Here is a 25,755-nt window from a genome sequence, read left to right as displayed (position 1 = left end):
GAGAATGTCGACCAACACGTAGGTCATGTTGACCTACTTTTGAATATCTCGGGTACTTATTTTCTTAGAATCAACAGACTTTGTCAATTAATGTATCATGAGTCTTCAGAAAATTTCAATCAGAAGGTAGGTCACGGTGACCTACTTATGGTATTTATAAATTCAGTCTTACCTGGCTAAATATTATCAAACGTAGTCAGTAGATGCATTTTGGGTCTTATGATACTACAAGAGTTGCCTAAGGGCGAACGCTAGCATTCTCGCTCATGAGTAGCTTGTCGTTTGCCCATGGCATCCGGTTTAACCTCGCTTATATATTTACTGCTGAGGTCCACGCAATTAATGAGTTTAGTGTGGGAAGTTGTTAAGGCATATCTTATCAAGCATGTGATATGTCATTGGAATTTGGCAGAAGAATTAAAGATCTCTCTTCTCTATGGCCCTTAATTTAAAACGCGAATCAATTCAATTGTTGGAAAGATGTTACGTGATACTCAGGTGACCTATAAGGTACATGTAATGGAATCAGCCAATCGGCAATCCTCGGCTGACTCCGTTACGCTCCATAGAATTGAAAAAAAAAATCACGTGATGGCTACGTCACGCAGCATTGTTAAGGCTTGAATAAGGGGGCGGGGCCTAATTTATACGGGAAAAGTATACTATGACGTCACACAAAAATATGACATTTATGTTGTTCTCATAATACGTGTAAATGAAATAATTTGCAACGCTGAACAGTATATGCATAATAAACAACATTATAACTGATCAATGCATTAAAAAAAGTTGCTAGTTCAATCCCTTGTAGCTGGTTAAAAACTAAGCACTCGTCGCGATGAACTTGTTAACATGACGTCATACTGGTAAAAATGACGTACTTCATGTGCAGTGAGAAGCAAATTCATGAAATTGAGAAATTGTTTATCAACGAAAAATGTGTTTTATAATTAAACGGAGTATTATTTACAGATTTTAAATAGTCGATTAATACCAAGGTATAGCCTTTGTTTAGTGCGATTGTTAATTAACTATTAAGAGAATGTATTATATTAATTATGTCTTGTTTTATGTACAGTTACGGTATATTTTACTTCGAAATGCCTCATAAAATCGTACTTTCGCAAGGGCATACACTGCATAGATCTGAACAATTTTTTAGATATAGATAAAGGATATATTCCTTAACTTGTAAAGTGCTGCTGCTTTCTTTAAATCGAGGCCGTGATTTTATAAGTACACAAAATATTTGGTATAATTCTAACATATTTCGATATTGGCCTGTTTACTTAAACATTTAAGTATAAAAACGCGAATTCTATTCAAAGCAGCAGCACTTTTCAGAAACTACAAAGTACACAGAAACAATTAATAGCTTGAATTTTTAATTTCAATTAGGGTATGCCCTTGCGATATTGAAATTTGTTATTGACCTACATTCCGTGTACTTGCTATGCGTTCATCACGTGACTGTCCATCGATGGGTCCAAACTCTACACAGAACAGAGTATGTTATACTATGCTATTTCCATAAGTATTTAAGTTCTGTGATAATAGAATTGCTGAATAAATATAAATTCATTTTTAAAAATTTCCCGTTTTTTGCACTTTTATTTTCCGTTGATTTCTCATAGTAAGCCTTAACAGTGCTGCGCAATACGTCAAATATCATGGTATTCCTCAGCATTGTTGATTTGGTAGAATATGTGCGAGATACGAGTCGTCTGAGTGGGAAGCAGCCGAGGTTTGCCAAAATCTCCCGGCCAGTCAAATATGGCAAATATGGAGTACGGTCTCTGTTAGAGGGATTTACAGTCCATATTTCTGTACTCATTCGTAGGCATCTCAGCATTCCATGGATTTTAATATTTTCTAGCAATTGAATGTAAATAATTGTGATGTTGCAATTCATGATCTCATTCCATATTAAGGATAATTGGATTGTTACTGAGTTGTCTTGTAGTCTGATCATCTTAAAGAAATGTATCCTCTATAAAATTGTTGCATATCCTCTATCAAAATATTGAAGGAAAATCACAAATGCTCCATGTCCAGTCAATTTTTTAAGGCTGAATGTTCTTAGGGGGACTTATAGGGGAAACTGCAGCTCTATCAGCCGCCTGTTCGGGTCAGTGGTGACCTGCTTCACCTCGTTGCCATATTTGCAGAGGATTGCCACCATCACCTTCCTATGGTATACTTCATGGGTAGGCTTGCCCCACATACCGCAGGACTACAATTGTGGTTCGAAGAAAGAATTGACTTTGGCTCACCTGAAGCCCGTAATTTACAGTCGACCTCCTCATACAAATTGTACCACCTCGATAATTTATCCGCACTTTGTACAGTAAAGCCCCATTCTGCTTCTCAGACCTCGCATCTCCTCGGTAGCCAGGTCCCATGTAAGCGTTCCATCACAACCTGGTTTCTCATGCCTGTGGACTCTCATGACCTCATTTCACATTTCTGCTGTTTTCCTTTAATGTAGGAGTCTTTAAAACTCTTCGTTTGCCAGCCTAGGTAAATATACAACCTTTTATTTGCTTGGTTTACAAGTAGCAAAGGTTGTGACTGATATCCGTCTGCCTAGAATTGTTTTCTGTTAATGCAAGTTTTAAAACTTTGATTTACTTTTATGTTAACTTTTTAACAGAGAAGAATTATACTGTAGCCAAGCATCGTCATTATTTTTGTCATAAGAAGTCGATTTTAGTATGTTATAGAAGCTAGCAATTATGAATTAACAACTAGTGATTAAAACTAGACACTAGAAATACAAGGTACAATCTAAACAAAATTTATAAACAACTCATGCTGACAGATTTACAAATCATGTGCAAAGTAAAAGTGATAGTACACATCATGGATAATTACAACTACAGTGCACAGTTTATTGACAACATAAAGGACAACCTCATGTAATGGGAACAGGTTGTCCAAATGGCTTGCAGAGCACGCTAAATCCTCATCTTTGATGAAGATAACCAAACAGCTCCTGCAAAACAATTTTTTAACATAGAAATATATAGGAAAATTCTTTAAAAATCTTCTCAAGAATGACAAAGCCATAATTCATCATATTTATATGGGAGCATGCTCAGGTAGTGTAGATTCAAGTTTATTCAAATCATGACCCTCGGGGGTAGGCGGGGCCAAAATGACCGACCAAAGTTTTACATAGAAATATATAGGAAAACTCTTTAAAAATCTTCTTCCCAAGAATGACAAAGCCATAATTCATCATATTTATATGGAAACATGCTCAGGTAATGTAGGTTCAAGTTTGTTCAAATCATGACCCTGGGGCTAGGGCGGGGCCAAAATGACCGACCAAAGTTTTACATAGAAATATATAGGAAAATTCTTTAAATATCGTCTTCTCAAGAATGTCAAAGCCATAATTCATCATATTTATATGGAAGCATATTCAGATAGTGTAGATTCAAATTTGTTTAAATCATGACGCCCCCGGGGTTGGCTGGGGCCAAAATGGCCGACCAAAGTTTTACATAGAAATATATAGAAAATTCTTTAAAAATGTTCTTCTCAAGAATATCAAAGTCATTATTCATCATATATATATGGAAGCATGCTCAGGTATTGTAGATTCAAGTTTGTTCAAATCATGACCCCTGGGGGCAGGGCGAAATGGCCGACCAAAGTTTTACACAGAAATATATAGGAAAATTCTTTAAAAATCTTCTTCTCAAGAATGACAAAGCCATAATTCATCATATTTATATGGAAGCATGCTCAAGTAGTGAAGATTCAAATTTATTCAAATCATGACCCCCAGGGGTAGGGCGGGGCAAAAATGGCTGACCAAAGTTTTTGAAGATATATATAGAAAAATTCTTTAAAAATCATTTTCTAAAAAATAGCAAATCGATGATTGGTCAGGGGACTACTTTTGGATTTAAACTTTACAATAAAACGCCATTTTCTACTTTTTCACACCCTTAGTGCTCAGGTGAGCGATGTGGCCCATGTTTATTTTGTGATTTTGTTTGGCTCATAACTAGAAAACTATTAGACTTGCATTCATCAAACTTGGACAATTTATGCATCTTGGGTAGACGGTGTGTCATGACCTATGTCAAGGTCACTGTGACCTTTTATTTAAGTGATTTTTTGTTTACAAAACTAAGTCTTAAAAATTTCATAATCCTAAAAAATGTAAAAATATAGTTGTATCCTTATTAAAAAATGCTGAATTAAGTAAAAACTTATTTTTTCATGATATACTTTGCAGCAAATTCTGTAAAAATGTTAATGATTTGAGAAGAATTCAGTTTGTCCCATGGGTATAATTATCAAGCACTGGTCAAGGAGAATTTTTGATAGCAGAAATGTGCATGTCAAATTAGAGAGAAATTAATGAGTTCAATGTCGGGAGTTAACTGGCAAGAGTATCAAGCTGTATTATCTTAATTTATCTCCTGGGAGTTGGGCAAAAAGAAATGGCCTTATAGTTGCTTGTGTTAATTAAGAGTTCTTGATGGCTGTAGTTCAGATAAAGATCTTTCAATTGGTGTAATGTAATTAAAACAAATTGATGTTTTAGTTTATGATTAAAAGTGAATTAGTATTGTATAATATAATTAAAATTAATTATACATGTGTTCATTGAAAAAAAAAATACATTTCAATATTTATATATATTTGCAACAAATTGCAGTCTTGTCTCACTTAGAATTTTATAGTCTAAAGAATAATTATTAATTTTTGATTTTTTTTTTTAATTACACTGTAGCATTTCCATTATTTCATAAAATATGCAATAAACAATTTAAAGCTGCAGATGGATAATTGTTAAGCTCTAACACAGCCAGTTTACAATTATATGATGTACATATTATTTGTTTTAATTAATCCCTACACTGTAAATCACTTAGAGATGTATGTAAAATATTTTAAACCTGATAAGAAATTGAAAATAGATCATAAAAATCTGTGTCAATCTGTTAATGAGGTTACTTGATTTTCTTGCACCCTAACCAATTTATGATTATTGAACAATATTTGATTGGGGTATCATGCTGTGGCGGGGCACCTTATTAGACAATAGTGAACCTCTTACTAGATCCATAAAATATTTCTGAATTGGCACCTACTCTGAAAAAACCAGCGGGGGTATTTGTCCCTATTGGACAGTTCTAGTTGGAATCAAAATAAGCCTTCATTATTTTTTATAACTTCAACATGCTCTATGAATATTGTAACACTAAACTACCCATTTTTAGCTCACCTGAGCCGAAGGCTCAAGTGAGCTTTTCTGATCACATTTTGTCCGGCGTCCGTCTGTCTGTCTGTCTGTATACTTTTCACATTTTCGACTTCTTCTCAAGAACCGCTGGGCCAATTTCAACCAAACTTGCCACAAAGTATCCTTGGGTAAAGGGGATTCAAGTTTGTTCAAATGAAGGGCCACGCCCTCATTCAAGGGGAGATAATGGGGAATTAATGAAAATTTGGTGGCATATTTCAAAAATCTTCTTCTCAAGAACCAAAAAGCCAGGAAAGATGAAACTTATGGGGAAACATCCTCAGGTAGTGTAGATTCAAGTTTGTTCAAATCATGACCCCCGGGGGTAGGGCGGGGCCAAAATGGCCGACCAAAGTTTTACATAGAAATATATAGGAAAATTCTTTAAAACATCTTCTTCTCAAGAGTGACAAAGTCAGAATTTATCATATTTATAATGAAGCATGCTCAGATAATGGAAATTCAAGTTTGTTCAAATCATGACCCCTTGGGCTAGGGCGCGGCCAAAATGGCCGACCAAAGTTTTACATAGAAATATATTGGAAAATTCTTTAAAAATCTTCTTCCCAAGAATGACTAAGCCATAATTTATCATATTTATATGGAAGCATGCTCAGGTAGTGATTGGTCATGGGACTACTTTTGGATTTTAACTTTTCAATAAAACGATTTAAACTTTACTTTTTCCTACTGGTGATCAGGTGAGCGATGTGGCGCATGGGCCTTTTGTTACAAAAGTTATAGCTAGATAATGCACTGAACTTTTCCCTTTCTCACCGTGACGTCATAATCAGATGTGCACAAGAGTGTCGCCCAAATCATATAAATTGCGTACCCAGTTTTAATGACGTCAGCAAACCCGCGACCTACGTTAATACCTAGGAGCAGAGAAGATTTTCAGAGAATTCATGTATTTTCACTGTATAATCAATAGAGCCCCGCCCTAACACCAGAACCCCTGACCCTGGGGCCATAATCACAATTTTGGTAGATGTACTTAGTTAGTTTATTTATTACCCAGGAGCAGAGAAGAAGATTTTCGAAGAAATAATGCATTTTCACTGCATACTTATTTAGCCCCGCCCTAGCACTAGAACCCCTGACCCAAGGGCCATGAATTTCACAATTTTGGTAGAGGACTCATTGCTGATTACAATCATGCAAACAGTTTGACTGCTTGATGTCCAGGAGTAATGAAGATTTTTAAAGATTGCACTCATTTTAGTGGTTTTGGCCCCACCCCACAGGCCCCAGGGGGGCTGGGATCATGAAATTCACAATTTTTGTTCCCCTTCACCCATAGATGCTTTATGCCAAATTTGGTTGAAATTGGTTCCGTGGTTGCAGAGAAGAAGCTGAAAATGTTCAAATGTTAACGCACGACGACGGACGAAAACAGATAGCAATAGGTCACCTGAGTTTACTCAGGTATCCAAGAAATATAATTTTGATGGTTGTGAAAGGGAGTACCTAAATATACAGTATATTCCTTACAAAAATTAAGCACAGACTGCACATTTAATATTTTTTATTAGCTTTAAATTGGTAATGAGGAAAACAAATTATAATTTGAATCTTTACAAATTGGTGAATAGAGAGTCTTCAAAATGGCACCATTTAAGATCAAGTTAAGCAGTTTTTAGTGGAAAACATTTGATAAAAATTGCACTTTTTGATGGCCTTAGAGGCAGGAAAAGTAGCTTCAAAAATGATTATTTTCGTTTTCGGCCGGGGGGGGGGGGGGGGCTTGGACCCGCTGGGGGCCTAAGGCGGCCTCCAGACCCCTCGCCGATAATGGGTTTCCTGCTGTTCTTTAATTATTTCCTGCTATTCCAAAACTTAATGAAATCACTGATTCTTCGTCGCGAATTTGGAGTTTCTAATACATTTGTTGTCTACAAAATAATAACAATGGTCAGTGTAATGTAACGGGTGACACTTGAAATAACTTGTATTCTGAAGTGCAATAAACTGTAATATATTATTTACCTTTCGTACTTCTCCTTTTATCGATACTCGTGTTCCTTTTGCTTTGGTTTTGATTGTGGCTACATCTTCCACTTCGGGCTCAAGGAATTTCTTAACAATATCCTCATTGACATTGTCATCAGTTGTATCCATGATCTGCAACCATCACATTTTATAGAGAAGAATTACAATTTTTTTAAAACTACTGTTACATGTAGTGTGGATAGAAATTTGTGCAATTTCAGCTGGTTATGAAATTAAACCACTTGACGTATTTTTATAATTTAAAGTAACATGTCACTCTGTCTTACACAGTTATATGTATGTAAATTTACAATAAATGTTACCTTGGAAGCCTCATTCAAGGTCATGGTGCCATCTTGTTTCTGGCTGAATCCTTTCACAATAAGGGATTTCTTTACTGACTGAGTCAATTTCTGTACATGCTTCTCTGGCATGAATAGTTCATGGATTTCTTGATACTTTGTCATGCTTGTCAGCACACATGTTCCAAAGTACTGACCATTGGAATTTGATCTTACTTCTGTCCCTTCTAACACAAAAAATTTCTGCTGGGCTCCCTGATTCTTAAGTAATGGACAGTGAAATTGATAACTATCAGAATAATTTATTGCAAGCAAATAATGCAGCACTGTTAGCTCTAAACAGTGTGTTGATAAAGAGAAATTTTGATTTGTGTGCAAATTGGACTACTATTTGGGGTGTTAAAATTCCCCCGATATTTAACCTCACAAATGCTGGACACAAGATGATGTATGGGTCATTCTACGGATAGAGGCCCAAACGAACTTTCCGAAAGTCAGAATTCATATACCCTATTTTATTCAATTTTTCTGTGTTATTTACTAAATCTAACTTATAGGAAACCATTTCAACATGCAGCAGTAATGTTTAAAATATTTTATTGCTGATTTTGAGACTTAAACATACATACATGAAAAAAAAATTGTCATTACCGCAACAGACGACTAAATCGTCATAAAATATTGTTACAATATTAAACCAAATTTTTCATAGTTTTAAGTAATAAATCTTAGAAATATCTTACCTTCATGATTATTTGAGTGAAATATTCGCACATTATTTTTCGAACTGTGGCGTTAAATTTACGTTTTTAAAAAATGCAAAAAAAACCATTGGTCAATAAACCACTTGAGGAGTGTATATGATTATTTTACTTCCATTTCTACGGTGTGAGATTGCACGGACCCATACATGTTGATTAAACACTTTATTACATTTATTATAAGATTAATTGATAATTAATTGACCTATTTTCTCCTCGTTATGGTAATGACAATGCGTTGCGGTAGTGACAGTGCGTTCCGGTAAATAGTTTCGAGTTGTTTCGATCGAATATTTTCATAAATTATTCTATAATTTTTTTGTATCTTATCCTTCAAAAAAAACCAAATTTGGTATAAAGCAAGAATGAACTTTATTATATCAATTTAACTACAAACAACAAACTCATTTTTTTTTCAACCAGAAAGGCTACCAACAAAAAACAAACATTTTAACTTGTTCACCGTTGCAAAAATACGCACAAAATTACATTTACTGTAATAACTGGAGCAAGTGTTCATAATCGGTTTTTGATAATTGGAAGTGCCTACTACCCACCGGAGAAGGCTCTTGTATTTTGCAAACGACTTTGTTATGTTCATACCAAAGGATATCTGGCAGAAGGGGCCAAAAATATCGGTTTTGACCGATCTTGTGCATGACTTTAACCTCGAAGTCTTCATCGTCCACATCCTGAACGATTCCAGGGTACGGCACGTCATCGTACAGAACGACACACCACTTTCCAATCCAGTCTGTATCAGCCGAAGAGGGATTGGATTTAGTGGGAGGATCTACATCCGGAGAACTCACACGATCTGACACCGAAGTGAAGGTAAAAGCTGAAGGCTGGAAACACTCGCACGACTTCGGCTTAGCACAAAAGCAATTGAGTACCCACCCTCACCCTAAACTTGTGTCTCTCCTCTGAATAAACCTGTGAATGAGAATGAATGGAAGATAGTTTCTAAATAAATGGTCAATATTTTAATATAATGACTTGAACTCAATAAAACTACAAATATACTGATACCTGATGTAGCTTCATGGTCTGCGGAACAGAGTCCAGGTCTGATGGTATTATTCTATGGATCTCCTCAACATCTGCTTCACTAACTAAATAATATTGAATAGTCGAGTCTTTTTGCTGCAATGCAGTCTTCATTGACTTTGCATTATTTATACTTCCACCTTTAGAGACAAAGGTGTCTGCTGCCAGCTTCACCGATCCGCCAATACCATCTGCAGGGCCTTTCCCGTGGCCAGCTTCTAAGAAAGACCAGTTACCTACTTTGAAACCCCAGTCAAAGAGCAAAGTTGAAAGCAAATAAAAATTTGCTTACATCTATATTGGGTTGTGGGTCCATCGCTTACAAAATACACAGTGTTTATGTCTGGATATGTACTTCGCAGCAAAAGACAGAATTGGTTTTAAGTGGGCCCAGATAGCTGGGGGTCCATGTTTGTTAAAATCAGAAATGGTACAGAATCCCGTGCATGTGTCTTTGTAATAAAACACACCTGTATGTAGAGTGATCTGGTTTTGGTTAACACCAAAATGCACACTTTGGATTTCTCTGTCATATTTACACTGGTAGTTTTCTGAGAAGTCGATATGAATCATTACTTTGTCGCAAAGTTCTAAGAGCGATGTACTGATGTTAATATTGAAGAAATGGCGACAAATCTTCTTTAGATTTTCTTGGAATTCCTCAACAAGTGACATAGCACTCCCACTCTCATCTTCCCGCATTGTCAAGGATGTGACATACTTTATGTCCTCTCCTTGAACTCTCTTGACTTTTTCAACCCGTCGGCTGACCCATTTTTTCCATGTGACCTGTTTTCCAAGATCCCCGTCAGATATAATAACTTGTTTGTCTTCACACTGCAGACATTCTCTATACATACAAGCTTTGCTCCCGGTGTCACAACATATCTCTGCAGCGAGGGAATTGAAATTTGTTGAGGAAATAAGACCAAGGCCTTTGAGTTTATCAACTTGATATTGCAGATTTTCGTGTTTTATACATAAACATGTTTGGCGATCCTTCTCGGTTGCTTTGAGCACCCAAAATGGTCGGAACCTACAGAACAACGAGTACGACAACTTCAAGTTTGGAAATTCAGACAGAAATTTGTCATGGAGATTTCTCAAATCGTAATTCAAAAAAGCTTCTGTCTCTTTACTTTGTTATTGTGTCTTTCTTTCCAGGTGCTATCCTGCTGTTATCGTCGCGCTGAAGGAAAGATCTGACTGATCTCTGTATTTCATCTATCCTTGATCTGCTTCTTTTGAATAAGCCCTTCCGCGTTTCCATATTCCCTTTGTGATCTAAATTTCTCTTCCTTGAGAATCCAAATGCTTTGGCTGCATACTTCTTAAGTCGGTATTTTCGTAATAGCTTTGATGTCAGAACATTGACAAAAATCTCTTTACTCTTCCTTTCAGCAGCCAATCTGTATTTTTCTCTAATACCTTTGACCAGGCTGTGGTGAAAATGCAAAGTACGCTTTACTTCCTCCGACACGTTTTGTCCTCTGATAAGAGTGTTCGTTTTAGTTCTTGGAGAATCCAAATTTCTGTTTTTCACTTTTTCTCTGTAGAGTCTTTTTTTATATCGGGCAACATCTTTTTCCTTCTGTGCAAGTTTGATTCGTAGTTTACCAATTTCTCTGTATGCTTTCGATCTATTTTTCCTGATTTTCGTTCTACCTCTAGATGTTCTTCCGTCTTGAGGAAGCTGTTCGCGTGACAGATCTTGACTTGGTGAATTCGGAGGTGTATTAGTTGAAAGGAGAATTTCAGTCTCCTTATCCTTTTTTCTTTTGTTTCGTTGATTTGTTCTCCATTGTTTTCTTACTGATCGCTGACCTCTCTCTGACAACTCTTCTATATTTTTTAGTTTTCCGATCTTTTTCCTCTCTTGATACGTTTGCTTTTCTTTCTCCAAGTATTTTGCATGTTTTTCTGGATCCTGTTTCTGCTTTTCCCTCCATTTTTTTTATCTTTCTTTTGCAGTGAGTGCCATAGTTCAGGGTTTTTCAAGCACTTGTTCATCAGTAATAAAAGTTCCTTTGAATGTTCATATTTTTCATATGCATCAACGACTAATTTTGCCCAGTCAAAACGTAAGTTATCAGTGTATTGAAAGAGAAGAAGCTCCTTAAGCTTTTTTTCAGAAATCACCACTAAATTTTCGATTGCAAAGACGTTTTTCTTATCAAGTTTACTTTTATTCATTCCTAAAAATAAAAAGCAACAGGTTTTAATAAAGGCATGGATACGAATCTAATAATTTTGTTTTGACAGCCAGTGCGAATTAAAAGTTGTAAGGAATTTGTTAGAAATTTACTTCAATCTGAACATTTAATTGCATTAACAAGCACGTGCTTTATAATGGTATACAACCCCCTCCCCCAGTTATCATGCCTTATATTTTCCAAATTTATTTAGAAACAGTCATGGCTTGAGCAAAGTTAATTTTTAAACAGGTAATTCATCAGCATTTGAAAACAATTGTTCAAAACACTGTGTATTAGATGTAGGTTAGTACCAACTACATCCCAGGACTGGGCCCACATGTAGGAGTTATTTGTAACAACCTCTTATGCATAAAACATTATAATAGTGTTGTAAAATTCATGCACAAGACAATCTAAAGATTATTTGTCATTACCGTAACACTGATGTCATTACCGAAACGATTTGATTCAAGGGATTTGTTTCGGTAATGACACGTTTCGGTAATGACATTTTGAAATGTTAAACAGAATATAGAGGGCGCTACTTGCTAAAAGGAGTTAAATAATGTACAACACGATTCAAAACCAATCTATATTTCTTTCTAAACAATTGCATTTTTCCTAGGTGATCGTACTTTTATTGTAGCAAGCATTCGGTTATGACACTGAATAAACATACGTTTGAAAGTTAGACCATTTACAATGTAATATCTGCTTACTTACCCACAGGAGAGCGTTGTGCTTTAAACCAAAGATGGCGGTTTCTGAAACTTTTAATCACGTGGCTTCTTTTGGATTATCGTTCTTGACTCTTATATCTTGCAGTTTTATCCCGCCGTTTCGGTAATGACAAGAATATCAGGGACACCGATTTACAAACAGTAAATTATTTAAAAAAAGAATTTAGTAACCCGTATCTTTTTAAAATCAACAATGAATATTTTATTATACCTTAGTAATCTCGACAGGTTAAATTTTGACAGAAAATTTAATTTTCACACGCGCATATTCAATATTAAAAATTCGGTTTTGTAGTGTGGGACATGGCATTTCAAAGCAAGTCCATGACAGTAAATTTTTTTTTAGAAGTAATATTGCTTTCAGGGGTATCCTTATAGTGTGTATGCATATTTATTATCTCCTTCTACAATATTCCAGATTTATTTTTAAAATTCCATAAACCAGGCATCGCTCAAAACATACTAAAATGACGGGACACCATTTGGGCCTCTATTCGTAGAATGACCCGTATAGGAAAGTTGTGCATCAGTTCAATAGTGTGAAAATTCAGGGGAGCCATTTTCTGCGGATTATTTTATAATAAAATGGTATTGACTAATAGCGAGCGCAGAAAGTGGTGCAAAGCGCCACTCGTCACTGCGAGCTCTAAATGCAATGCTTGGGTGAGGAGATTGTATTGTATACTGTTCAAGAAGGAACCATGCAACTACTAAAAGGAAGACCTGCTCATTCAGCTAACAGTTGCTACAGAAAAATATTTCAATCACCACGAAATTTTTTGGAAAAGCAGGAATTTAGTATAACATTGATAATAAGCACAACAGTTACATAATACATATATAATTCACATATAAAGTGTGACATATGTAAATCACATGTTCAACACATGTTTGATATGTATAAATATACCATGTGTTTATTTTTACACATGTTTAACACAGGTGTAACATATGTTCAACATGTGTAAAAATAAACACCCTGTACATGTGAGCTCTTTTTATGTGTTTCACAAGTGTAAAAGAAATATATGTTAAACACATGTTTAACATGTGTTTGACACATGTGGACAATTTTCCTGTGTATTACATGAATTTATCTTGTGAAGAACAAAAATGTATAACTCGCTATAATTCTCTTTCCCTTCCCAGACCTAAGCATGAAGACAAGCGGGAGCTGTTTCATGACAAATAAATATTAAACTGGAACAAAACAACTTAAATTGTCATTTAATAGTGATGAATACAAAATGTATAACTATACCTCGAAATCTGCCAAGTTAACCAGGTGTTTTGAGGTTTTCTTCTTGCGCGTTCTGTTGACTAGGCGAACAAGATTCTCTAAATCAGGTCTACTGTAGTCCGTTGCAGATGTGTTAACAATGGCTCCAATGACATCCTGAACGATGCTGGCAGCAGATGCGAAAACCTGTTTTGGCAATTTGCTTACCCTGGCTTGGATGGATGAATACATGTATGGTCGTTTGGTCCGTCCCTAAAGATGTCACTAGTTTGCACCTCTGTGGGTGGACATCGCATAAATATGACAAAGAAATCTTAACTTGAATCAATACTGGATTTGTGATTTAGTCTCTATATTAATGGAGAGTCACAAGTTACACCCAAAGTATATTGGTCCCTGTCTCGTTCTACAACGATTTATTATACAAAGGTAAACGCAACACTGATGTGAGAAGTCGAAAACATACCAAGTGTCTTTTATTATTAATTCACACGAATCCAGCATATTGTCAATACTAGATTGATATCTCGAAGTTATATAGTTGAAGTCTGCACAACTATTACACTTTACAAGTAATGCTACAAAGACCTAGTCGACTTTCTCTGAAAAAAAGCAAAAACTAACATCATGGATGACGATTTCCAGATTCCGTCAAACAAAGGAGCCATATCACAGAAAGATGATTTGATTTTAACAATCCGTTTACCGGACGCAAATGCTACCTACAACAGTGCTCCGGAAAAAGGATTGTCTGATTTCTCTAAAACTCTTAAAGAACGACTAGAACTTTCTAAACCAGAAGTCTCTGTCGAGACTGTAGCTCTACTGGTCTGTACGTATAACAAAGGATGAGAAAAGAAGCCATTGCCATCAGACCAAAACTGTACAAGGAGTAGCGAAACTCTGCCATTGTAAATGTCAACCTTTAACCCGCATTGCATGCCGTCATCGTAACAAGGTTCACTTTGGAATCACCCCTCATCTTTATGTCCAATTCACCGGACTTGTCACCAATGGTGATAATTCGCTTTGAATTCGGTGTTTCCAGCACTTCCGTTAACTGTTGAATTAAAACAGATGATCTATATCACTTTTGAATATTTACACACACCACAATCAGGATAGCAAATAACAGCACCTAAAACCCAAATGATAGTGATATTTAACACTGTCCTTTACATTTAACCTTTCTTAACCCTGAATTGCATCAGAACCAGATAAAATACTATACTGTAAAAATGCTATCAACAAAATACTCTGCAATTAAATGAATTTCTCCGGTAAGAAGAGGTAATGAACTTGCTTGTAGTTTGTTGATTTGCTCAGCACTGTCGTAATCCCAAAGGAAGAGCCATTTGCATTTTTCCTCGATTCTGCCGGCTCTAATACAGAAACCTTCTGTTGTATTTTAACTAATTTAAAATTAGTTTCTAAATTTAAAAAGTGACATTCGATATTGGGTTCTACTAATAACAGAACCCTAGAGAACTTTAGAGAACCTTACAGAACCCTAATGAGTTTTACTTATTTAGTTATTTAGAGTCGCGAAGTAAGGAGTCAATCCTTATGTCGCGGGTTCTAATCCCACTGTGGGACATGGACACTGGTCCTTCGGCTGAGACCGTATAAACCGAGGCCCCGTGTCGCAGTAGGTGCTGGACCGAAAAAGATCCCTCAATGATTAAAGGCCCTGAGTGCCGAGCACAGGACAAAATTTGTAGCCCTCCACCGGCAAGTGGTGGCGTCTCCATTTAGAGTGAAAAATTCTCGGAAAAAACGTTATATAACATTCAATCAATCAATCAACCATACAAACATGTTGATTGATAGAGTACACTGCATGCATCGCTATGGAATTGACATAACTTGTTTGGCGAAGATTTTACATTTCTTTGTTCTTAGTTTATACATAATGAATCTGTTACTTTGATTTTACTGTTTATAACCCACATGTTTTATCTATTTTTAAAGGTCAGGGTCATATGATAGATTTACCTGTAAAATTCGTCCCCAGAGGAAACCGGTCAACATAATGGAGAATTATTTATTTGTGTAGTACGTCATCAAAAAGTGGTGTAAATGAGCCTCCTTAACCCTTTCACATTCGGGTATTTTTGACTAAATTTAAAGGCTAAAATAAGATTTTCAAAAACTGCTTCATACATGAAAAATACACACCTGAAGATGCATGTATTTTATATGAAAAGTTTTGTCTGGATGTCAAGATTAAAAACATGAAATAATATTTTGGTAGCCATGGCAACCTTTTGCACACTCGTCGGAAAAAGAGCACCAACAGCTAAATATTTGTAACGAAAATAATTGAAAACTTGAATTTAATTCTTTAAAGTTTTTGCTAAAAGTTAAAATAGGTAAAACTAACCTGTTATAAACTAGCCACAACATTCATATTTTCACAAGTAGTACATTTTTATGGTAACCATGGCGACACTTTTTAAATAAATGTTGCTAAGTGTCACAGGATCATTATTTACTATTTACTATGGTTTAATTTGCGCATGCGTCATTTCATTCATTCATCCATTTATGGGTTGTAAGTTCATGACCTCTGATGTCATACGGTGAGTATGGAATGCGTATGGGTGTGTTTGACTGGTTTTTCTAGTCACTGCGCATGGCTGGCGCGAATTTTATTAACCCTTGCATGAAATAATATTTTTATCACTTCTTATGAAAACCCTCGCAGAGACAGACATTACTATTGACTTACATCAATGTAATCTATCCATATAAATAGGAATGTATAAATTCTGTCTACATGATAAGTTATTTTAATTAAACTATTTTATAATCAGTAAATTAAATTCTGAATTAAATAATGATATAAATTTCAGTTAAATATTTAATGTGTGAATGAACGGTACGTAAGGTATTCATATTTATTGTAGACCACCATTGATTGATGATATATACCATACCACATGCTTTATGAAGTATCAATATTAAAATATACTTATTGACTAGTGAGCTGTTTGTGTTTTGGTCTGGAGATATACGAACTCACGGACTGTGACTTAATTAGAAAAGTTGCACCCTATGGCAATGGCGCCCAACGATTGGGTCTCCGGCGCAAACGTTCCTAATAAATAATTCTTCGAGGGATGATTCGTGGTGGTTATTGTGAAAGGAGAGTTTTCTGTGTTTTTATAATTCCATTGATTCATTTGCTTTTTGTGTGATTCCATTCACGGGCCTGAGAGTGCACTACTATACTTGTAAAACCAGTTTACTACGACTCAACGAAATTACCGTTAGCTAGTGCGGAGAAAACCCGTTTCCCCGGGAACATTTTCTTTACTACTGTACTTCCGGATGTGTGACGTCATAACCAAGATGGATGCGCCCATGAATCCTGGACATTGTCGACTTGTGCACAACTGTGACATCTCATACGCGGTTCGCGGACATTTATGAGATAAACAATTCGTGTGTATTTAGAAACTGTTTCATAGTTTCATTTTGAATTGTTGTATTTTGTTGTCAATTCCATTTTGTTTTCATTTGTCATGTACGAAAGTGTGTTGCATGAGTACAGGTAAAATCGCGTAAACTTTATTTTCTAAAAGTATTTTCAAAGTTTATATAAACACATTGACCTGAAGACATTTGAAATTAACTGTGAGTTTTTTAACAATCCTTCACTGCATGTAGTTATTCATTTTGACTAAAATTTAACAGCTACAGCGCCGCAGAGAAAATTCGGAAGAGAGTAAGTAAGTCAGTTGTATTGTGAATATTGGGAATTCAGGTCAGTTTCATTTTCATTTTCATATCATATCATTTCATATTGCATATCTAGCGCATAGCGGTTTTACAATTTTAAGGCAATTTATTTCAAGGAGATATTATTCAGTCTAAATATAGCTTATAGTGCATAACAGAGTAGACTAGTACTATAGTATATAGACAGTACTTGCAATCTGAATTGCTAAGTTTAGAACAGTTTTGCTCTTAGTATAAGTAGTCAGTGTGTCAAGAGTTGATACTTTGGTTTAGCAGAATTTTTAACTGATTGATATTGACTGTTTATTTTGAAAGATATTCAGGTGTTTGGATACCATAGATATCGAAATCCCATTCCGCACCTCGAATATGGCTCGACTGTGTTGAACGTTCGGAAATTTATGCGAAATCAAAGAACGGTTTTCCAGGAAAAACACGGTGAGTAGTTCATGTTTTGTTGTTTTAGAAAATCTGTTAGTGTACATATATCAGAATTTCTAATTCTGAGTGTGGTTATTTTCACCATGGCTACCGGTGAGGGTAAAACACCAGAAAACCATTTAGATATGGAAGAAGAGAATGCTGATGACATTCTTGAACACATTGAAAAGGTGAATCAAAATCCTAATTATAGGGTAGTGACAATGGAAGAGTACAATTTACTGAAAGCTAGTACTCATAAAGCAGGTCCTGATAAAGTTACAGGAAACAAATTTACATTTAGTACCCCAACGGGTCAGTTTGGGCCTAGAATGAAAGCTTTTTATGATGCTGTGCATAAGACTAAGCCTAAGACTGAATTTTAAAGCCCATTCCCTGAAACTCCAAATCCAGGTAATCCCAATGTTTCACTTATTACCAGTCAATTGAGTGTTCCCAAATTACCTATCTTCAGTGGGACAGATGAACCCCAGAAAGGTGAAGTAAAATATGAGGTCTGGAGTTTTGAGGTGAAGTGTTTAAGAAAGAGTGGACAATATTCAGAACATGTGTTGTTAGAAGCAGTTAGAAGGTCTTTAAAAGGTTTAGCTCGTTCAATGCTTGTTCCTTTAGGTGAGAATGCATGTTTGTCTGACATAATGCACAAGTTAGATGTTTCTTTGGTAATGTTGCAACCAATGAAAATCTTATGCAATCCTTTTACAGTGATTTTCAAAAAGAGAATGAGTCAATTGTTATGTATGCTTCTCGTATTGAAGAAATAATTTGCAAAGCTATACAGTTTGGGTTCATAGGCGAAATAGCTAAAGATGCCATGTTAAGAAACAAATTCTGGACAGGTTTAGCTAGTCAGTCATTGAAAAATTCCACCAGACATTTGTATGACTCTATTAAAGATTTTCAATATCTTCTTAGGGAAATCCGAAAAGTGCAGCAGGAGGAAGCTATGTGTGACACTGCTTTGAAGGTAAAAACAACAAACCATTTTCCAATTAGCTTAGGTCCAAAAGAGGTCAAGATGATAACAGGGTTAGTCAGAAAATCTTATGACTTAGAAACTGCAATGACTGAACAGTCAGATACATCTCAGCCAGGGAGCTTACTCATATGTCCCAGATTGGTTAACCTTAAATGTAAGGTAGGTAGCACATCAAGAGTACCAGTAAGAGTTTGTAATTTGTCAGCACAGACTTTTAAGATCTTACCAAAGTCTGTTATTTGTTCAGTTAGCCCCGTCAAGGTAGTCGATTCATGGAAACCTGAGTCTGAGATTGAGTTTTCAGAAATCAAGGGAGGTAACCCAGATATTTTCATTGAGACTTTAGGTGCTAAGATAAACAAACAAAATCTTACAGGTGAGGAAATGACAAGGACAGCAGAGCTGTTGAATAAATGGAAACATATTTTCTCGACATCATTTACAGATATAGGTAAAACAGATTTGGTTAAGCATGAGATCAAGCTTACTGACAATTTCCTTTCAAGGAGCCCTACAGAAGAATTTCACCTGGGATGTACCAAGAGGTAAGACAACATTTGAGAGAAATGCTTGAAGCAGGTGCTATACGCAAATCACAAAGCCCTTACTCTTCAAATGTAGTGTTAGTTAAGAAATCTGATGGGTCATTAAGATTCTGTATTGATCTTAGAAAACTTAACAACAAAACCATAAAAGATGCTTATACCTTGCCTAGAGTTGACGAGTTTGATACTTTGATTGGGAGTAAATACTTTACCAAACTCGATTTAAGATCAGGATACTGGCAAGTTGAGATTAAGGAAGAGGATAAGCATAAAACAGCTTTTTCGTTGGGACCTTTAGGGTTTTATGAATGCAATTTTATGGCATTTGGCCTAACCAATGCCCCGGCCACTTTCCAACGTTTAATGGAAACCTGTATGGGTGATTCACATTTGAGGGAATGTCTCATATTTTTAGATGACATTTTAGTGTTTTCTCATATTTTTGATGAACATCTTAAAAGATTAGAGGGAGTTTTTGAGAAACTTGACAAACATCACTTAAAGTTAAAACCATCCAAGTGTGAATTCTTCATGAGTGAAGTTAAGTACTTAGGTCACATTGTTTCGGAGGACGGTATCAAAACTGACCCAGATAAGATTTAAGCACTTAAGTCATGGCCAGTACCAAAGAATATTAAAGAATTATGCTCATTTTTAGGTTTTACCGGGTATTACCGGCGCTTTATCAGAGACTATCCCAGAGTCGTTCAACCGCTGAATGAGTTACTGGTAGGACACCCAACAGCAAAGGGAAAGAAACAAGGAAACAGAAAGAAAGTACCATGGTTATGGGGTAAGGAACAACAATTTGCTTTCGAGACACTTATCAGTAAGTTGACCAATCCCTCTATTCTCGGCTATGCAGATTTTTCTAAACCATTCATCTTGAATATTGATGCCTCCACTGAGGGCTTAGGAGCTGTTCTCTATCGGAACCAGAATGGTTTAGAACGTGTAATTGCGTATGGCAGTCGTGGTTTAAGAAAAAGTGAAAAGTTGTATCCAGCACATAAACTTGAGTTTTTGTGTTTAAAGTGGGCAGTAGTCGACAAGTTTAAAGACTATCTATACAACAATTCTTTTGAAGTTAGAACGGATAATAATCCATTGACTTATGTCACAACTTCGGCGAAACTCGATGCCACAGGTCATCGTTGGCTTGCAGCTTTGAGCAATTACAATTTCAAGATATATTACAGATCTGGGAAATTAATTCAAGATGCAGATGGCTTAACCAGGCGTCCATATCATCTCCAGATATTTCCCGAAGCTGTCAAAGCAGTCTGTCAAGCAGCACTCATAGACCGGGAACAACTTCCACTAGCGGAGAGTTTGCTCATTACAGACACTGGCCAGCTAAATCCGGATGTGACAGTGACAGAATCACAGGAACTGAGTACCATAAACTGGAGAGAGAAGCAGGATGAGGATCCAGTCATAAGTAAGGTGAAGTACCTGATAACAACAGGGGAAAGGTTTGATTCGGAGAATGTTGATTTATAGACAGTTGAGATTAAGAAGTATCTTAGAGAGAGGAAAAGTTTCGAGATTAGGAAAGGCGTATTATTTAGAAATACCCTTATTGACGGAATGGAGGTTAGGCAACTTGTATTACCAAGAAGGATATGGAAATAACGAACAGTATTCAATCTCAACGTCCATTAAACAAATATGCAAAATAAGAGCGAGCAAACACGGACCTCCGAAACATCAGAGGTGGGATCAGGTGCCATGGAGGAGTGAGCATCCCCTGCCGACCGGTCACACCCGCCGTGTGCTCGTTGTCATAATCAGGAAATAACGGAAAAAATCCGTGGTCAATTCAGTGTATAAATAATGGACTAACAATTGGTATGAAAAACGTCAGTCAGCATTTCATTCAATGATAAATTGTATTTGCTGACAAGGTCATTGTATCGACCATAGAATTTACGAAATGATGACTTTAAACGAGACTGTTGATATTCTTGTTTCATCAACTTGCTTGTCAATAATTTACCTCGTTTAAGAAATTGTTCATACGTAGAGCATGCTCTAGCGTATCGAATCAACTGAGATATAAATACTCCGTATGCAGGTGATGACGGTATATTGCTGCATAAGTACGGGAAGTTGACGATAGAAAAGTTAAAGTCATCACGTTTATCATATAGCTTGGTTGTTAGAACCATTTGTGTCTTTTTCAAGTAAAATATCCAAGTATGAAGCAGAAGTGTCGGACTCTGTGGTATCTTTTATCAAAGCTCACCAGGATAAATCGTGTCGACGTAGGAATGGAAATTATCATTATTAATTGACAATACGTCGTCGATATATCTAAATGTCGAGTTGAAGGCCACAGCAAGTGTTTTTTTCTTTTCACGCAAAAGATTTTGCATAAATTCTGCTTCATATGAATATAAAAATAAGTCTGCTAATAACGGAGCGCAATTTGTACCCATGGGAATTCCAATAGATTGTTGGAATACCTTTAGGTCTTTAACCACATAGATATTGTCAATCAGAAACTCAAGCATCTTCTTGATGTCACCTTCAGAGTACTTATGTGTGCAATCAGAATCTGTTTTAACAAAATAATTTTTCAAATGACCAATGACGAGGTAAGTAAACTTACGAGTTCCATTTTTGTTGAAGAAGCAGCTGTCAATGATATCAAAAAGCCTGGATTTTAATTTGTCGTGCGGAATTGTTGTGTATAAAGTTGAAAAGTCGTAAGTTTTTATGCTGTTGATTTTTGTAAAGTCTTGTGATTTCAAATTGTCCAAAAGTTCTTTAGAATTTTTAAGTATTTGATTTACACCACTTCTTGAATATATAGTTGTACAGTACTCTTGAAGTTTTTCCTTCACTACTGTCAATATTTTAGTGAGAAGTAACGAAAGAGGCTTGGTTGAACATTTACTGGAACCTGCAATGTATCTTTGTTTGTAAGGATTCTTATGAAGTTTCGGAATCCAATATATATAAGGTAGTTCAAATTCATTTTGGCTCTGTGGAATATTAAAAGTATTCAAAACTGACAGGTGATTTTGAAGAATTTCTTCCTTAGAAAGAGTAGTATATGTATAAGTAGGATTACCACTTGTAGAATTAAATCCGAGTTCTGTCTAAAATGCAATTTATATAATGAGCCTTACAAACGAAGACAATGTTGTTACCTGCTTTGTCGGCAGGAACCAGTACGTACTGACAATGTAATCTATCTATTCTTTTTTCACTTCTGGTTTATTGAACACAGAAGGATAGATGGTTTTCATTTTGCCCCTCAATCTTTTAATACGTGACTTTAACATGGATCTGATACATTTAATCCATTCTGACAAGGTGTCAATGTCTTCTTTTTCATATATAGCCCATCGTCTGGCGTAATTTTCAACAGAATCCATGATACATGTATTTATGAAATTCCGACGCCAGTTGAAGGATCGGGGTTCCCTATATTTAGGACCTTTTAAAATAAGTGATCTAAGGTCCTCATTACGAACTATTTTTACGTCACCTGTAATAACGTGTCCAGCAGGATTATAGTTATAGGGCTGAAGAACATGAACACGAAGAGAGATTATTTTTCAGATAGTCGATATCCAGGCCATGTAAAGTATTTTTGTAATTAAAAACTTTGGAAGCAATGGTCGATGTATATTTGTAGACAAGTTGAGATTTAACTTGAAATATGGTGGAATACAGAGAGGACCCTTTTGTGATTAAGAATATTACTAATATTTACCGCGTCAATTCCTTTATTGGCATATTGAAGTTTAAGGAAAAGACGGAAAGAAGTATGGTAGGAGTAGTGTTTAAAGGTTTACATGAGGATTTAGGTCATCAGGGGAGAGAAAAGACCAATTGGCTCATCAGAAGACGTTTTTATTGGCCAGGAATGGATATGGATATCAGAGAGAGAGTTGAGCATTGTGGACGTTGTATCAGAAGTAAGACCAGAGAACAACCTAGATCAGAGCTCATCACCATCAAAACATCACAGCCAATGGAACTGGTATGTATAGATTTTCTTTCTTTAGAGAAATCCAAGGTAAACATTGAGGATATACTCGTAATAACTGATCATTTTTCGAAGTATGCAGTGGCGGTACCAACGAGGAACCAGAAAGCGTCCACTTCAGCAAGAGCCCTGTATGAGAATTTCTTCAGTTACTATGGTTTCCCACAGCGAATACACAGTGACCAAGGCAGGAACTTTGAAAGTAGGCTTGTTAAAGAATTATGTAACATCGCAGGAGTGAGTAAGAGCAGAACGACCCCTTACCATCCTATGGGGAATGGGAATGTGGAGCGTTTTAATCAGACTCTACTGAAGATGCTTGGAACTCTTGAGGAGTATCAGAAGGAAGACTGGAAGGCATACATCAAACCATTAGTGCAGGCATATAACGCCACAAAACAAGAGACCACCGGATACTCGCCGCACTTTTTGATGTTTGGCTGCCATCCCAGACTCGCTATAGATGCATATTTAGGAATAGACGAGTTATCTGAGAAGCCCAAGAGTAGAGAAGATTATGTTGACAAGTTAAAGAAGCAGTTAGATTTTGCATACAAAGTTGCGAGGACGAACATGAACAAGAACAAAGAAAGATACAAGCACCAATATGACAACAAAGTTAGGAATTCCAAGTTAGAGATAGGAGACAAAGTATTGATCAGGGTATTAGTCAAAGCAGGAAAAAAATTATCAGACAAATGAGAAAAAGAACCTTACAAGATTATCGAAATTCCAAATGAAGAAATACCAGTGTACAAAGTACAAAAAGATTCAGGTAAAGGAAAGATCAAAACCTTACACAGAAATTTATTATTACCATTTATGTATATTTCAGATACCACTGAAGGACTACCACAGAAACAAGCAGACTAGGAGGCAGCGTATGAGACAGACTGACTCGGATGATAGCTCATCATCCAGTGATGAGGAGGTGTACAGAGTAAGTACACGTAGTAGAGGTCGGACTAGGCCTGATACTTCAAGTATCCACCATGTAAATGATTGTAATAAATCTTTCGGTACCGAGGGCAGAGTTAGTTCCGACAACTTAAGTCGCGGTTCTCATAATTCAACACAGTTCGGACCAAATTCGACTGTTAAGACAGACAATGAGTCTCCCATTCTGTCTGTACCACACATAGATTTACCACCTTCATCCCCATCTTTGTTACAAAATGGTGATGTTAGGAATGTAAGTCCTATAGTTTCGCCGCGCAGATCTCCGAGGAGATCCACTAGAGTTAAGAATGCTCCTGACAGGTATGGGAGTTGGTATGTGGGAGATCACCAAGTTTGGTATGTGTAAGTGTTAGTGACACAGGAAGAATGTCACAGATAGAGTTTAGTTATTATGACTTTAACAGTAGATGCCAAGAGGTATATGGACTTTATTGTATATAGTTTTATGACTAAATGGTTACAATATAGGTAACAGTAGAGTTTCATTATTTGAAGTTATGATACATAACAAGGTACCTGTAGTATTATGACTAAGGATTATAATGCTAATTAGATTGTTTGGTTTAATATTTTTCATATCATAATTATTTGCATATTATTTTTTTATTTTAGTTAAAATGTCAGGAGACATTTTCCTCTTACACAGGGAGAATGTCACAGGATCATTATTTACTATTTACTATGGTTTAATTTGCGCATGCGTCATTTCATTCATTCATTCATGGTTTGTAAGTTCATGACCTCTGATGTCATACGGTGAGTATGGGATGCGTATGGGTGTGTTTGACTGGTTTTTCCAGTCACTGCGCATGGCTGGCGCGAATTTTATTAACCATTGCATGAAATAATATTTTTATTCACTTCTCATGAAAACCCTCGCAGAGACAGACATTACTATTGACTTACATCAATGTTACCTATCCTAATTAAATAGGAATGTATAAATTCTGTCTACATGGTAAGTCATTTTTAATTAAACTATTTTATAATCAGTAAATTAAATTCTGAATTAAATAATGATATAGATTTCAGTTAAATATTTAAGGTAAGGTTTGCGTCTCCCTCCAACTTTTATTTTTTTCAATATGCACACATGCTATATATCAATTTATTTAGGGAGATTTGCTTCATCATTTAATATGATTTTCAAAGATATTGCCCGTCCGATGTTTTTAGTAAAGGACGCCAAATTTAACGTATTTCATATTTCACCTCGAATATTATTTTCATTGAAAAAATTGATTTATTTTATAAATTATCAAACTTTTATAATTAAAATGACCTGAATTAGTATAATCCATGCTTCTATTATTTAAACATTTAATTTTCTGTTATCAAAAATGTGAAAATTTAGGTAAAAAAGAAGATTTTTCAAATTTCCTTGATAAAGTGAAACCGTTGCCATGGCAACAAAAATATAAAAATCAATATTTTACATATCTACCGATTCCATCAAAATCCATGAAGTTATTAATTTGATCATTTTCACTAATTTGAACTATAAATATATGTATGTCCCCAATATTATATCCATGGA

At 35.8% G+C, this 25,755-nt stretch overlaps 1 protein-coding gene across 1 annotated transcript; it reads right to left on the bottom strand.

Moving 5' to 3' along the window:
- Positions 1-7,083: 7,083 nt before the first annotated feature.
- On the bottom strand, positions 7,084-8,309 carry LOC134251509 (uncharacterized). Its single transcript, XM_062733930.1, has 4 exons — positions 8,304-8,309; positions 7,582-7,821; positions 7,256-7,390; positions 7,084-7,161 (listed from the first exon to the last, which is right to left on the bottom strand). The coding sequence occupies exons 1-4, from the start codon at positions 8,307-8,309 to the stop codon at positions 7,084-7,086; spliced, it is 459 nt and encodes a 152-aa protein (XP_062589914.1).
- Between the last annotated feature and the right edge of the window lie 17,446 nt (positions 8,310-25,755).

This window comes from Saccostrea cucullata, unplaced genomic scaffold (assembly GCF_032062105.1).
Source record: "Saccostrea cucullata isolate Sc308-1 unplaced genomic scaffold, CSIRO_AGI_Scuc_v1 ctg2168, whole genome shotgun sequence".
In the NCBI taxonomy this organism is placed as follows: domain Eukaryota; kingdom Metazoa; phylum Mollusca; class Bivalvia; order Ostreida; family Ostreidae; genus Saccostrea; species Saccostrea cuccullata.
The sequence above is the reverse complement of the archived record's forward strand: the minus strand, read 5'-3'. Positions and strand labels throughout refer to the sequence as shown.